Source organism: Lagopus muta, chromosome 1, assembly GCF_023343835.1.
Source record: "Lagopus muta isolate bLagMut1 chromosome 1, bLagMut1 primary, whole genome shotgun sequence".
NCBI lineage: Eukaryota > Metazoa > Chordata > Aves > Galliformes > Phasianidae > Lagopus > Lagopus muta.
Genome location: NC_064433.1, coordinates 175806808 through 175823355, shown reverse-complemented (window position 1 = coordinate 175823355; position 16548 = coordinate 175806808). Strand labels below are relative to the sequence as shown.

Here is a 16548-nt window from a genome sequence, read left to right as displayed (position 1 = left end):
TAGTTGCTGTCATAAAGTTTTTATGTCTAGATAAGATACCATTTATTAACCAATCATATACTATGCCTAATAAATATAATGCTCAAGGATGAGTACCAGCTTTATTCACATATTTGCCACATATGGATGTCTGACAGCAAGCAACTGTGCATTCTGAGCACAAGTCCTATGGAAAATCACTGTTATTACAGTCAATCTGTTGTATTTTGCCAGTTCTACAACTGAGATTTTACATCCAAGTCGAAAAGGACCCACATCATTCCACACTTCTTGAATCTGAAAAGCACTATAGCAGGAATGATGTCACTGTTCCAGAGAGTGAGAGTCAGCTTTTGTCAGAGCATGGTTATAAATGTATGTATAATGTTATCAGAATATGGCTGTATTTAACAGCTTATGAGCTGAAATCTTCTGAGAACATTTCAGTGTTTCCTAGGGAAATGGCCTCATTTAAAACAAATATATTATAGTGATATTTGTAACAAAATAAAGAAATGAATAATTTAAAAAGTGTTGCTTCATATTTTGATGAAGTACCTCTGTTCAAAGCTTAAAAAGCACCAAAACATATATTTATTAGCTTTTGATATTCATGTTGTAGAATACTGACAGTTTGACAGCTCACTTATATAGATACTTCTCAGTATTTAGTTAAGGCAAGTTGCTGTACTGGTTGGTTGCCACTAAACCTTCACATCTATATTCAAATAAAATATGATCAATACATCCCTTTTAATTTTAACTTATGTCTTGTGGCAGCCAATAGTTCTACTATTCTGATGGATTCTGCTTCTCTTTGACTCTACGAAGATTTACTTTTATCTTTTCATCATTCATAACATGTTTCCTTTTGCACTCAAAGGATACATTTGCTACGGGTAAAGCAGATAGAAAGACAGAAAAGTGTAAACTGTGGGGTTTTGTTAGGAAGATCTAGGAAGGAAATCTAAAAGGAGATGTATAAAAGCCAATCAGAGTAAAAATGTTCACAAAATAATTGCTTAATCATATTTGTAATACTAATGCTCACATGCTAATTGACTAAAAGTAGCATTTGACTAATTGAAGAACAGAGATTTTATTTGCATTCATTATGCAAATCAAAAGCCCAATCAATCAGAAGAGAGTGAATTACATAATGGGAAAGTGAATCTACAATTATGAGTCAGTATTTGTAAAGCATCTCTGCTCCTTGACTAGTGAGATGTTTCTATTCCAATATAATTTTATGAGCCCTGGCATTATTTTACTAGTTATCCTTTTACATTCACATATTATGTTGTATTCACATTAACTGAAAACACTGTCAAATACTTCTTTTGGTAGCATAAAAGATTATTTTTTCATTCAGTTGATGAACTCAAATCTATGAAAAGACTAGTTTAAAAGATGGGATTGTACAGGACATCGTATTTTTTGCCTTTTCAGAAACATTTCTGACTCAGATATTATAAAATACTTCATTAGACCTGGGTAGTACTTTGTATCTGATCTTTTAAACATTGACTTTTCTTGAAAATGTGAATCTTGCAGTGAAAATAATTTTCCAGGTGAAATATCTTTTCTGCATCATGGTTTACAAGCTATTTTTTGGACCCATGCTCTTGAAACATCTTGGGATTTGAGTTTACAAATTACAGTGCTTTTTTTTTTTCTTAATTTCAATAGTTCTTCATACATTTCTCATAAACTTTGTCAGTATTTCAGAGACCTTTCTTTATAAGCCAGTTTAGGTCATGTTTGATTTTTTCTTATTTTTCAGGCATTGCATTTGTGACATCTTGGATTTGTACTTAATGTCTACTTGAATATGTTAGTCATATGTCCCTAGTGTGTTATTAAAAAGTTAATAATTGGGAAAAGAGAGCCCACATACTGATTTTTCTTCAAGTAAAAGAGTGATCTGTTGAGCTGTGTTCCCTTCAGGAGAAATATCCACATACTGTTCAAACTTGGAACTCAAGGAAATGTACTTCAAAGCATTCACCCTTTTTCACATACCCTGAAGTTTTCATCTGTCAGTGTGACCTTTCCCCAGTATTTAATTACTCCATCTTTACTGTGTTATTTGTGAGCACATATTTCCAGTAAGCATGTATGTAAGTTGCTCCAAAAGTAATGCCTTTTACTTATTTCCATGGAAGCTACAAAAGCTACAAAGAGCACAATAACACCACTTGATAGAGCAAATTCTCAGCTGAAAAACACTATTTTTCAACATAGCCACCACTATTAGCTATGCATTTTCACCACCAATGAGCAAGTTCCTTCATGCCATGCTCCCAAATCTCTCCATAGCTCTCTAAAACATGATTTGTCTTTCACACCACTGTCATCACTGCTGAAATGCACTATCCACCATCTCACTGTGCTCACATCCACTTTTTGGTCTCTGTAAACATTCAGCAAGCACTGATGAATTTCAGTGAGTGACATTTTGTATATATGGAGGAATTCATTGACACACCTTTGCCTTGTAGTCACTTCCATGATAGATGCCATTCTATTAGGTCGCCCCTCTGCTGCCATCTGTCACACGGCCACACAATGTAAGAGAATATTGGTGGAAATGTTCAACCTCCACTGCTGTACCACCGGCATCTGTTTCTGATGTTGTGGGTCAGCATAATAAATAGGAAGCATGGCTTTTGGAGCTACCTGCATACATATGCATGGACTACAAACAATACACATGCAGTAGTACACATACAGTAATCAACCCAGAGAACACAGCCATTAACCATTCACCTCAACATAGTTGTTATCTCAAATTCCTTTTGGTGAGTTTTACAGCAGGCAGAATGCTCTCAATTTGGTGCTCGTGGGAGTGGTCTATTCAGTGTGCTCTCTTTCCTAATGAGGTTATTCATGCTTCTCTCACTGTTCTTCTGATTCTGTTTCTTTATTAGATCTGACCATAATTTGATTAGCTTGTAGTAGCATAACATATCAGAGCTGGCAGCAGAATAACGTCCTTGCTGCTTTTCTGCTGAAAGCCCCCCAGGCCTGTTCTTCTGTACTGTCATCTGCTGATTCCAGGCTGAGGGTTTGGTCTTGATTGCTGAGAGGTCTTGCTTCACTTTGAACACACTTCTGTTTAAATTCAGCACTTCATGAGAGCCATCCGTTGCTAGCAGGAACAGTTTGAGCCTCCATTAGAAATACACACAGATAAAACTGGGTCACTCATCATTTCACCCACAACTGATTGATTTAAGAGCTTTTTGAAATCTTACAAAATAAATTGATGAAGGACAAATGAACCATCCGACCATAGGAGATAGACTTACCTCTGCTCATCAGAACATAGTCCGTTAATGCTGAGTCTGCAAAGGGACTGTCTCCTGCTCTCACAGAAGATGCTTCCCTCCTGGGGTGGGAGAATCCTTGGATGACCATCGGGAACCCCTCTGAAACTCTTCAGTGATACCTCAGTAAAAGGAATAGAGGAGATCCACACACCAGTGTTAGTAAACTTTTGCTAGAAAAGATTTACCTAGGAACAGATGCCAGGTTTCTACCTGCTGTTTTAACAGACTTTCACTTGTGCCAGTGAGGTGGTTGATGTTCTTCCTGAGGCCTCAGCTTGTCAGAGATTTCACTTAACATATTTAAATCCATAGGAGTGGCTTCTGCTGCTTGTAGGAAACAAGGCCATTTGCATGTTCTGACTGCTTATGTCAGTAGTGCGAAGACCAAAGGTATGACTATTTCTGCCCCTGCCCTGTGGAACTGCATACCTGATGATGTCAGATGATTCTGTAAGATTGCTAAAAGGGAACTTGCCGTCAGTGATTACATAATACCCCACCTGAGCACAAGCTACCTCAGAAACTTCATTATAATTGTCACAGTTATTGACGCCTTGCAGATGCCCACCTGGAGCTTAATTTCTAAGTCTGTGATCGTGCTGTCACTTAGATGTCTTAGATGTAAAACTGAACTGGGTGGAGTGCCTTATCTTATTTTTCACTTACATAGCTGCCAACACAAGGGAGCTGGGGGAAGCATGAAGCAGGAGTCTTCCACCATAAGTAAGTGCCTGTGGCAAATGTAAAAGAAGAAAGGGGAGGATTTCCACAACAGTGGATCTCCATGATACAATGTGCATGTGCATAGTCACTACTCGGGTTCTTTCCCCTATCCCAAGGGCTTTGTGGTGAGGAAGATGAAGAGTGTGGCTCTGTCACTGTGCTAATGAATTAGAAGAGGGAAAGGGCATGACCAGTTTGTCAGCAAAGATCTCTTCACTTGAGAAGAACACGTGGACATTATGAACAGCACATAGTGAAGAATTCAAGTGAGTGGAAATCTTTCTATTCTTCTAGATAGCAAAGAATACATTAGCTGAAGTATATAAAGTGAAAGGCATGGCACATTTCAGCCTGGAAGACAATTTTATGAAAATACTAACCAGATTTTTACAACAGTGATACAAATAGTCTTATTATATCAAAGTAAAATTTTAGAATAAGTTGAAGTCATTATAGTTATTTGAGAAAGATCATGCTGGAAACCTCTGTGGTGTGCCAGATTCAATCATGTTCACTGAGGTCTTGGTCGTCTTTAATTACCTAGAGAGTCAGCACATCATAAAATTGAGGTCATCCTGAAAACCTGCTTTGAATTAGCCCTGCTTACCACTCTTTATCATAACTGTCCATCTTGAGAGAAGCTTCTATTTTAATCATATCTCAGTTCTGATCTGTAGTTCTCATTCCTTCTATATCTCTGGATTGAGTGACAGTGGACAAATAGGAATAACGCATCTCAGAATGTAAGATGGATGGAGCACTTATAAAGAAATACCCACACTGTAATAATCACACCTGCTATGTTCTTGAGTAGGTTAAAAATATTGTTTTAAACATTTAAACGTAAAAATCTTGCTTTTATAGGCTTTAAAAGTATTATTAAAACTTGGCAATGTTTTATCCCCTTTTAAAGAAAATCCGTAAGTGCACGTTTTCCAAAGCCTGGAATATTTCTTTCATATTGCTTACATAAAATAAGTTCTGTTAACCAAAACCTTAGGAACTGGAAACATCTGTTATTCAAATCTGGCTTTGTAATTCTAATTGTGCACAAAAATCCTCTCTAAGCTGTAAGCAGTGTTGGTGCCTGCTGTGTTTACGCTTCACAATTCCCTTGAATCCAGAATCTCATATTGAACTTTGCTGGAATCATCTGTCACCTTTCCTTTCAGATTTAGATTATAAATTTGGAACATAGACTACTTCAAGAAATAAAAACATAAGGAAAATTTCACTTAGATTAAAGGAATGGAAAATATGCTGAGAAACTGACCAGATACCAGCTGACATCTTAAAGAACAGCAAATAATCGCAACATTTAAAAGTGCCATCCAGAAGGAATGGAGCATCTCAGGGATCTGCCCTTTATCCTTGATAATTTTTAGCATAAAGCAACATAAACTAAAAATCAATATAATACAGGTATTTATTTGCAAAGTGACCACACTTCCTCTATGTATAGAATAGATTTAAAAATGACAACAACAAAAAAACCTGCACCTGGTCAACACTTTGGATGATCCTAAATGTATACCTCATTTGTGTGATGCAGTTTGTTCAGTACATGCTTCTGGTTACCATTCAATTTATATATTCAACCTGCATTCGCACAACAGAATCCAAACATAAAGAACCTGTTTGCCCAGTATAAAGAGATGCGTCACAGGTGCTCATCCAGATTTAAAATTCTCCCCTCTCTGCAAGCAGAAAGACTAATTCACAGTTCATTCACTGAAGTGGGAAGGGTTCTTATCACAGGATACGCCAGGTTGGAAGGGACCCACAAGGACCACAGAGTTCAACTCCAGCTGCAGCCACCATGCTGCAACTCCAGCTGCAGCCACCTCCACTCAGCCTGCTCTGCTCTGGGCTGATCAAACAAGGGTCCTCAGCTTCTCCTCACACCCCTCGCCCTCCAGATCTTTCCCCATCTCTTTAGCCCTCTTTTGGATGCTCTCTGATAGTTTTATATCAGTAGGTTTACATATGAACAACCCACATAAATTCTTTTCTCAAAGGGGCTAATATTCCTGGATTATGACTCCAGTGGTTTACAACTGCTTGGATAGATAGTTCAGGTTGAATTGATCTCAATTCATTCTTACATCTTGAGTGCATCTTCAGACACCAGATCTCATCACCTCCTCGTGGAAAGCAACAAGTATTATTAGGGAATTACACATTTTATCCCAAGAGAGACACCTAAAATAGATCTGATGAATTAAACTCTAAAGTGCCGATTTCTCTCTTTATTTTGAAGGATGCACAAGGGAAGGCCTGTCCTTGTTACTAGAGGCAGCTGCATTTGTCAAGAGGTACCACGCACTTAACCAACTTGCTGTGTCTGGTTAACTTCTGAAGAAGTGAAAATTCATCATGAGAAACAATGATGTAACAAGACCACACGCCACCCTGGGCTATATTCAAATCCCAGAGTGAAGCTTTTCCCACTTGTAACCCCTATATTCCTGGAACTCATTGAAATTATTAATCATTTTTACATAGCCTTGTAATTAGGACTAGTAAATGCTGCCAATTACTGACTCTTGTTTGATATTAGCAACAAGGTAATGGGCCTTTCTGATGTAATAATTAGCTGGGATGCCCTGACCATGCTAGAACTTTGTCTTTTGGGGAAATTTATGACACCATCATATTTACCTAAAAGAAGTACCTTTTCTTTCTAACCTGATGAAAAAACATAGAGAGTTGTGGGGTTTTTTGGTTTTGCTTTTTCTTTAACAGGCTATTTTTAAGCTTAGTAACCATACTTTCACACCTTGTTGATTTTAGATAAATACCTGATGGTTTTATTTTCAACAACTTGAACAAATTTTAAGTGATACTCCTGCAGCAATTTTACATGTGCCACGCAAAAGTCCTGTGTTATACTATTAACAGCTTATCTTGAGTAATATTATCCAAAAACTGCTCATGTTCCACACATTTGGACTCTTAATATATGTGTGTGTGTTTGTGTGTGTGTAAGTAATAATAACGTTGCCATCCTAAGGAAGAAAGCTTCTGGACAGAGCAGAACATACTATATCCTTGTGTAATTACTACAGGGTAGCCCTGCTCTAACTAAAGTATGTGAGATGTTTCAGTGCATTACAGTGTGTGTTTGTGTTTATGTTCTGCAGGTTAGAGATGCTACAAACTGCCAGCAAAGCCTGGTATGTTCTGAGATTTTCCCAAGTAGATGCAGATAAAATGGTAGGACCTCCCAAAACGATGTTTTCATTAATGTACTTAATCAGTTAGCAGAAGAGACTTGAGAAAAGAGAAACTCTTAAAAAGAAACTCTTAAAAACAAATTAGAACAATTTTTTCCATGATTTTGAAGTTAAAAAAAAAAAAAAGTTTCATAATTACTAGAAAAAATTGATTTATGTACAGCTCATTCATTCCAGCCAATTTTTTCCCTTACACATTTCCTGTGTATGTAATGCACAACTCTAAACAGGCACCTTCATAGTATCTTCTTGGAATCCAGTTGTATCCTATTCCTTTTCTGCTCGTATTATCAGTCATCCTTTCTGTATTTTCCCAAGGTACTGGTGATTCCATTTTTTATGACGTGCACAGTAATGTTCTTATGGAGGATAATTAGCTTTGGCGTTCTAAAGTTGGAAATGTTTTCCTACTGTTAGGCTGCATTTTGTGCACTCTTAATGTTTCCTGTGAATTAGTGTGAAATGAAACAACCAGGTGTACTTGGAAGAAGCTGGAAGAAAAAAAAAAACGCAAAAATTCTTTTTTTTTAATTTTAAATAATTGTAATTATATTTTCGTACTGATCTTTCACATTACATTTTACTGCGGTGTAAATGACAGACTAACTTGGGATATAGTATGAGGGACCTGTAGATACTGACATTAGTCTGATTGAAACAAATGTGTGTGCTAATGCAGACAACTCCCAGCAGCAATAACTCTTGGAAAATGGGTTCTTTGAACTAAGTTACGAAAATTGGGATGATATAATATAACCACTGACCACGTAATGGGTTTGACTGGAGAAAATGGATGCTGTTTTTCAGTCAAATTTTGTTCATTACAGTTCATTTAGTTTAAATCAGTGACACTAAGACTTTGAGCATCAAAGTGAATGGAACAATATTGGAATACAGCATCATTCAGGTAGGAAGCAATCGTTCCACCTTTAAATGAAGAAATTCAATATATGTGATGTGAGGAGTATTTGGGGAAAAAAAAAAGTCAGTCCGCATTTGAAAGATTTACAGTAGTTATGTCAAATCAGAATTTTGTGCCAAGGCCTGACAGAATAACAGCTGTGATTCCATTACTGTGTGGAAAATGATCAGGGAAGATTTAATGAGTCATTAATATTTTGTATTTTTTGACATTCAGTAAGAGCTAACTGTTTTTTGTTGAATGTCCTTACTATATATGCAATTTTTGGAAGATGCTGTGAAAGTCATCTTTCTTGTTTGCACATAGATGAAATTTTAGGAGGGATTCCAACAAAAATAATTCTACAAAACAAAACAAGACAGAAGTGAGGCATACACTGAGACTGAGAGCTCAATCCTGCTGTCTTGTCCTTCTTTGCCTTTGGACCTGCTGGCAGACAACCAAAAGCCACGGGGCAGGACACCAAGATCCATAGCTGTGGGCAGTCACTCTTCCTACATTCTTATTGCCTTCTTCACGTGCCTGATCTTGAAACATCACATTGCTAGGGGATAAGTGAAAATGAGCTGGAACTTGGCATCAGGCATTAATGTGTGTGTGTGCTGCTTGCTATCCACCTTTCCAGCTACAGTTTAGAAAATATTTTCCACCAGCTCTCTTCAATGGAAATCCTGCTTCCTCATAAAGAGAAAAAGGTTTAAAATTCCATTAAAAAATATTAACAGTTTCTTTTTCCTGTGTAATTAGTGTATGCTCTGGATACAGTCTGGCTGCAATGCTGATGAATTAGACTGCCTTCAGACTAATCAAAGAGCAAAGCTGAACGCAGACACGTGCAGAGAACCATTGCCAACTAAGCCCACAGAATCCTCTGTAGGTTACTTTTTTGACCCTAGAGATGTTAGTTTCTTAATAATTAAAAGATCTCCCTTTTTTTTCCCATTGTTTCACACTTCAAACCGAAATCTACGTGAGGATTTCAACACAAATTAGGAAGATAGTTCTGAGGGAAATCTTCCAGCTGCCCACAATCCTTACATCTTGGTCCTCATCATGGAACTCATTGGAGCAAATGAACAGGATGGTTTTTAGAAATCAGCCTGAAAGCCATTCTTCTGGGATTTCAGACTACAGAGCCAGGCTACAGAGAGTCCAGGGCACACCCCAGAACACATACAGTGTGTGTCAGGTCCTTGGCATCAAATATTGTATGGTCCCAATCAATTCCTCCTGCATTGCACCGGGTGCTAATGTACCTGTGACAGCTACCGTGGCTCCCAGCAGCTACTCCTAAATCCTGATTCTGTCATCCCAAAAGAGACACGGATGTGACAGATGTCTCATTTAGAGCAGCGCATTACACAGATTAATTCCTCTAGATGAAAAAGATCCTCGCTCCATTCTGTTAAATGTGATTTATATGCCTGTGATAAAAAGGTAATAGTAAAAAGTATGAAGTGATTGATAAAAATACATTCCCTCATCATTTTGCCACATGAATTCAAACACTACCAATGGACCACAAACTCCAGGACTTCCATCTGCCCTGCACGTCTCTATGCATCTTCTCACATTTTCAAACAAGGTGAATTTCTGTTTTGCCAAGAAAGTTGAGGGATGTGCATCTGCCTCTTGCTCGACCTTCTCTACACTCTTCTTCCTTTTATTTTCTAGGAGAAGAATCTTGATATTTTATTATCAGCCATTATCTGTATACAGTTATGTATCTGCTTCCTGACTGACCCAAACTGAACACAGTGCAGAGCAACTGCCAACAGTTTTAAGGTTACTAATAGTAAGTCCATTTTGCCCCATTAATGGCCATTTGAAACACTACCAGTGCTCTATTCACATATTTGCATATTGAAGCATCTCTTTCCAAGACGATGTGGGTTCCTACACTGCTGCACTCCCTAGACCCTGAAGCTCACAGCAGAAGTCTGATCCTGTGCACCACTGAACCTCAAGGCTGTGACCAACTAACCATTTTCAGTGACTTTAAGTTGAGGTCTAAGGGCTGATGAAGTCTTGTGCCCTTCATTGCGAAGGGATATTCAAAGTCAGCTCAGTCACTCACTCAGAGTGACATCTCCCTTTTCCTTGAACATCTCCAGGGATGGTGACTCCACCACCTCCCCAGGCAGCCTGTGCCACTGCCTCACCACTCTGACAAGAAATCATTCCTAACATTCAACCTCGTGCAACTTAAGGCCATTCCTACCACTGTTACTGGGGAGAAGAGACTGACCCCCACCTCATCACAACCTCCTTTCAGGCAGTTGTAGAGAGTGATAATATCCCCCTGAGCCTCCTCCTTGCTGTTAGAGTTGCACTGTAGCTTCCATTGCCAAGAAGCTCCAATGACTTTCTTAATTAGACAGTTAGAAATAAGTCCCATATAAGCAGCAGACATTTGGGATTGTGATTAACATGCCACATGTAAGCCTGCTATGTAATTTAAATGATGTGTAAGTCATAAATCCATAACTGCTTCTGTAGTCTGGAGGCTTCTTGCCAGCATTATGTTTGATAGCAGGCCAATCTATTTCTCTGACACTTGATTGCTTTTCCTGATCTGATAAGCTCCTCAAAAATCTATCCCAATCCACCTCCTTCTAATATGTAACAGAGCTTAAATAGAAAAATGCATGCCTATGTATAGATTATTTTGTAGGTGAAATTCTTTACAAAAAAAACATAAGAAATGTCAGTGTTTAGAGCTTTTTCCTAAAACAAGCTAAGAAAATAGTTGCACTACGCAGGAACTGAGAAAACATTTCTTGCACACAACTACCTTGACATTAATTTATGAAAATGTATTAAATTTTAAATATTGAAAATACGGAGTCAATTGTACAGTGCAGAAAAATATGCACCAAGTTCCCTTTTCACAAACGTATAAATGTAAGGATCTAGAGCAAGAAGTCATGGAAAATTTGCTAAATCACAAAGACAAATCTTAATAGACATAACTAGTTGTGTAACAGAATTCTGATGCAGAACAGACCTGTGCTCATGCTCTTGTACACAAATCACAATGGAAGTATTGTGACATCCCAGCTCCTCTTATTCTGTATTTGTGCAAGGAATGAACAGGAAGGATAATAGAGGTGTAAAGGAAACTCGGGCCACCACAGTATTCCCATAACATTCAACGTCACCAGCTCATTGCTGAGCTTGGGCTTTTTCTTTCCTCGTGATGATTTTCAATAACTATTCCTATCCCTGCTACCTACGGTGGAAATGACATCAGAATTCTGAAGAAACAAGGCCTTAGCTATTTGGCAAGCAGCTGTCGCTGATCCTTCACAGCCGCCCTGCCAAGGTGAGGGCTGAGCTCACACGGTGCTTTCCTGCCATCTGCTGGCATCGAAGGGTACAACTTCTACAGTGTGTAATTCTTATTTCAAGATAAGCTGTTGTTTTTTAAGTTTCAGGTGTCATCTAGTTAAGTAACACGTACATAAGGAGTGAAATCAGTGACTGGCAGCAGTGTCAAAGCTCTCATTGATTAAAGGCTGCACTAATTATACTGTTTTCTATATTCACAAAAGAAAGCAAATTCAATGTAAAAATGAGTTTGAGTTTTAATAAATTAATGATACTGAAACAATCTGAAGCGAGGTCTGAAATAGTGCCTTACATCTGCATTATGAATTCAGCTATGTTTTTCATTTGGAACACTTCAGTATTTTTAAATCATCTACTTTTTGAAGTCTGCCTGAAGAAGAAAGCAGCTGCATCTTCATTGTGACTCTGAATGAGATCTGTGAGGTGCTTGCTCAAAGCTTACTTAGTTCTCAAGCTAAAGGGATGTATGAGAATGCACTACTTTGGATTTCCTTCTGCTTTCAGGCTGGAGTCACCAACTCGGTCTCTGAGCATGGATGCTCCGAGAGGCATTAACATCAAAGCACAAGCGGGGAATATTGAAGCTCTTTCCCAGATGGACATCAAACTGCACAGCAGTGATGGTGTGGTGAGTGCAAGCCCTTCTGTTTCTACAGCTGTGGTTAGCAGTAATGGATAACTTCAAATCTTTTCTCAAGTTCTGCTAATTAAGTTTCCGAGGTGTTGGGAGAGAGGATATTAAGATTAACGTTGCCAATGAGGAGATATTTACTTATGGTTGAGATTAAATAATACTATCAATTGGCATAATATTGTATTAAATTAGAGAAATTTCTTTTAATAAGATGCTGCTTGCACTCAGCTGCTCCATAGTGCCTGGATATAGCAATCCAAGAGGTTCTCGGCCAGAGCAGAGCCCCAGTCCCACTGAACAAGGTACAAGGCTCTGCAGAAGGTATTCAGGTATATTCCTCAAAGTTGTTTACAATAAGGGTGGTGAGGCACTGGCACAGGTTGCCCAGAGAGGTGGTGGATGCCACATCCCTGGAGACACTCAAGGTCAGGCTGGATGGGGCTCTGAGCACCTGACATAGCTATAGGTGTCCCTGTTCATAGCAGGGTATTGGACTAGATGGCCTTTAAGGGTCCCTTCCAACTCAGATGGTTCTATGATACCATGGAACTGGCTCAGCAAATCAGTTTCATTTTATGGCACGCTTTAGTGCATCCTTATCTTTAACAAACTCATTTGTCCTGCTTGCTCCCATGCAGCTTTTGCTCGATGCAGAAACAGTGAGACTGCCTAAGCTGCCCGAGGGTACAAGAGGAGGACCCGGGGTGTCCCAGGGACTGTATGAAATCTGCGTTTGCCCAGATGGAAAACTTTACTTGTCGGTGGCTGGCTTGGGCTCCACATGCCAGGAGTACAGCCGGGTCTGCCAATGAAGCACCACAACAGGCAGCGCACGCCCTCGCAATTCCCAGTTTTATATTAATGCTAAAAATCATCGACTGAAGGTGGAATTTTCAGCATTTTAAAAACAACAACAAAAAAACCTGCTACTGAAGAAACAAACCTGTGTCTACAACTCTGGATTTCAGGGTGATGGGGGAAGAAGAGCACAATTGGCATTTCAACTTCAGAGGAGTAGCTTGACCCTGACAATACATTCTGGCAGTCACACTTTCAAAACAGCCTGACAGACAGCGTAAGGAATAATAAAAGGAGTGTTTTCTTGCTGAACTATTATTCAGTCGGATGTTTATGTAATTGCTAATATTTTTGAGCTCTGTGGGTTTTTTCTCTCACTACATGTAAATACTGCATTAGTGGGTTACATTAAATTGAGCGAACTACTTGAACTATTTGATAAGACAAAGCATTATTTGGGGGAATTCAGGCAGTGCCAACAAAAGGTCTATGCAATTTTGTTCTTGCAATAACACAAAATATGAAAGATGTGCTATTTGTATAAGTCTTGTGTAAAGGGTGTTAATTTGTTGATAGCTTTCTATTTTAGTTTGGCAACATACATGCTGATTTGCTTATCATTAAGATTCACTAACCAGTGCAAAAGTTCCAGGAGTTATTTACCTTCCCGTGTCTTCAAAGTTTCTCACTGAAGTATGTCAGTATATTTTATAATAGCAATAGTTGTACTGCCTGTACCATCACACTCATTTTAAAACTCCTTTTTAATTTTAGCACATGCTAATTCAACAAGGCAAATTGCCAGCTTGACAGAAATAATTCTTAATGTGGCTCCAGGTTGTCTGCTGCAGGGAATCGTTTGGGCGGTGGGGGAAAAAAATCCTTTTGCAGCTCATGGGATTCAGTTATGAGGACTATTCCATTTCCATCTGCAGCTGTTGACTGATATCTCTGATGCTGTCAGAGTGGGACTCCACCACAAATGGGGAGAGTAAAAATACTCTTCATTCTTTTTTTTTATATTAGGACTTTAGGTATCAAGTAAATGCTCACCAGAGCCGAGAAACCATTTATTGACCTTGGAGATAAACGAGACTGCAGACTCATTCCCCTGTACAGTGTTGCACTGAACACTAATAAATTGTTTGCACACCTCCAGATAGCAGAATTTGTATTTAATAATCTCATGGTATTTCAGTGCCATTGATGCTGTTTTGTATACACTTAATATTCTCCCAAGAAGGAGCTGCTATCACATAGTGCCTTGGAATCTATTTACAGAAATATTTTAAACCATAATAATTATTAAACCACATAATACCCATCCTTCACAGAAAAGAAGCTTCATCTTTATGGCTAGAGAATCAGAACAAAAGAATGACCAAAATTTTGCCATTTTTTACACTTGGTGCTTCAGCTCTTCTGGAGAGTTGGAGAAATCAGTGCTGATCTAGGATCCTAGACACCTAGAGAAGACTGAGTTGAAAAAAAAAAGCCCTCAGTTAACAGTATCCACTCATTCTGTAGTAGAACTTTGGGTAGTCCCTGCCTCAAGGGCTGCCTTTATCATTTGTCCAATGATGGCAATGTATAATGCTAAAATTACCTTTCATTAGCAGGGTGGAATCCTCAGCAATTCATGCAAACTAGGAGAGCTTCAATGGGAAAAGATAGGAGACATGAGAGCTGAAATTTTGGGTCCATTTAGGCCAAGAAGGCAATTGAATTAAGGTCTCCCATATTTTGTGGAGAGTGCTCTGACTGCTAACATCATGCCTAAGGGCAAAGCAAGAAGCCACACACAGCTTCCATGCCTGAAATTCCTTTTGCCCAGGCTCAGGGATCTGTCTCCAGGATTGAGCCCAGGGCTCTTGTCTCTAAAGAGGGAAATATTTCCCTACTACTGAATAATGCAACTAAATCCTCAACTGAAACAGGCTTTAACAGAAACATGTCTTTGGCATTTCTTTAAAGTCAGTTTAAGTGGTTACAGCTCCACATACAAGTTCTTTCAGACCAAATTAAGAGTAGTCTTTGTTTATCCGTTGAATGGAAAATCTGTATAAGTAAAGGACAGCAATCCACTGCTAGAAAAAAAATTGGAGGACTGTAATATCTGTAAATAGCCCAACAGTGAAACAGAGACTAAAGTCCTCAGAGAGTTCAGTCACCATCTGGTTTCAGACATCCGAGTTTTCTCCATACCTATGATTCTTAAATTAAGGACCATATATCCATTTCTGTGTGGTACCAAACTACTGATCTACCAGTCTTAATCTCTAAATTTTAGCCAGAGACTGAAATTAAATGTGTTGTTCACAATCTACATGTTCTGCTGCCCATGAAAACATAGCAATTTGAGTTATTCATTTTAAGCTTCTGCTTTGTGGGCACGTTTTCAAACATGAATTGCCACTTAATGCAGAGGAAGGGACTGGATCCAGCCTTTCCACGTTTCACAACAGTAACCTAATGCCTAAAATGCTGGGTGTTTGGAAGCAATTTCTGTTGCAACTTTGTCCATTGAAGTTGTTCTAAGTTAACACTTACAAAGCTGTGGTGTATGGCATGCCATTCCCTGGCTAAATAGCACTCATGAGCATTATGACACCTCAGTTAAACATTGAAGTATTTCTGTGTATGCCTTTCTGTGACTTTCTGACTTGCCCAAGTCCAGAGGTGAATTCTGAGTAGCGCAAAGATCTGCTGTGTCCTGAGCTGGGCGATTATCCAAATCATGTTTGTTTCTCTCCATTATTTTAGACTTCATTCTTCTTTTTGTTGAGCTACAAAATGGACATTGAAAACATAACAGCAATTTTTAAATTGTAAGCAGAAAAACTACTGTTGTTTTTTTTTTTTAAGCATGGATAACAATTTTTTTGTCACTGAAGAACATGTTGGGTTTTTTTCTTTTAATTCCTGTTAGTGAAGAAATTAAGCTTATGCTAACCTAACTATGGCAGTGTAATCGGTTGACATTATCATCTGAATTGTGAAGTCAGTGTCATTCATACATCATTAAATCATCATTTGTCACATCTCCATATGGACAACTTACTATCAATTTTAAATACTTCAAGATTACTGTATATACCTGAATCAAACTGCAGTAAATAACAGAAAATTACAGCACAGGAAATCAAGATTAGGCAGTGCTCTGATTTATTTTCAAAAGTGTTGAACAAATGGAGAAAAAAAAATACCACTCAGCATCGTGAACTGTATTGTTCCATACTTACCTCCCCCTTCCTTCCCCCCCCCAGAAAAAAAGAATTAATTATGAAGGTTCTTGTAGCTGGTTGAGATTACTGCATGTTGGAAAATTAAAAAGGTCAAATGATAGTGAATACTTACCGATAATTGTCCAGACCCAGCCCTCTTTGTTTCCATTTCAGTTCTTTATTATTTACATTTGTCTATCTTTTTATAAAGCTTTATGCAAAAGGAAATGGCGACATTAAACTGAAAACTGAGTTCTTGAATAAACTTTATACGTTTTGAAAAATCTGCTTCTCCTTTTGTGTTTAGATGAAACTCACCTTAAATGGATGCTAGCATTTTTGAAACACA

The 16548-nt window shown here is 38.3% G+C and overlaps 1 protein-coding gene across 11 annotated transcripts in view; it reads left to right on the top strand.

Moving 5' to 3' along the window:
- SGCG (sarcoglycan gamma) overlaps positions 1–16205 on the top strand; it is a 118971-nt gene extending 102766 nt beyond the window's left edge. For all 11 annotated transcript variants that reach the window (XM_048933711.1, XM_048933713.1, XM_048933706.1 and 8 more), the window contains 2 exons: positions 12048–12171; positions 12816–16205. In XM_048933711.1, the coding sequence (XP_048789668.1) occupies positions 12048–12171; positions 12816–12989 (298 nt within the window). In that variant the 3' untranslated portion in view covers positions 12990–16205. The remainder of the gene's footprint in view (positions 1–12047; positions 12172–12815) is intronic.
- The last annotated feature ends 343 nt before the right edge of the window (positions 16206–16548 follow it).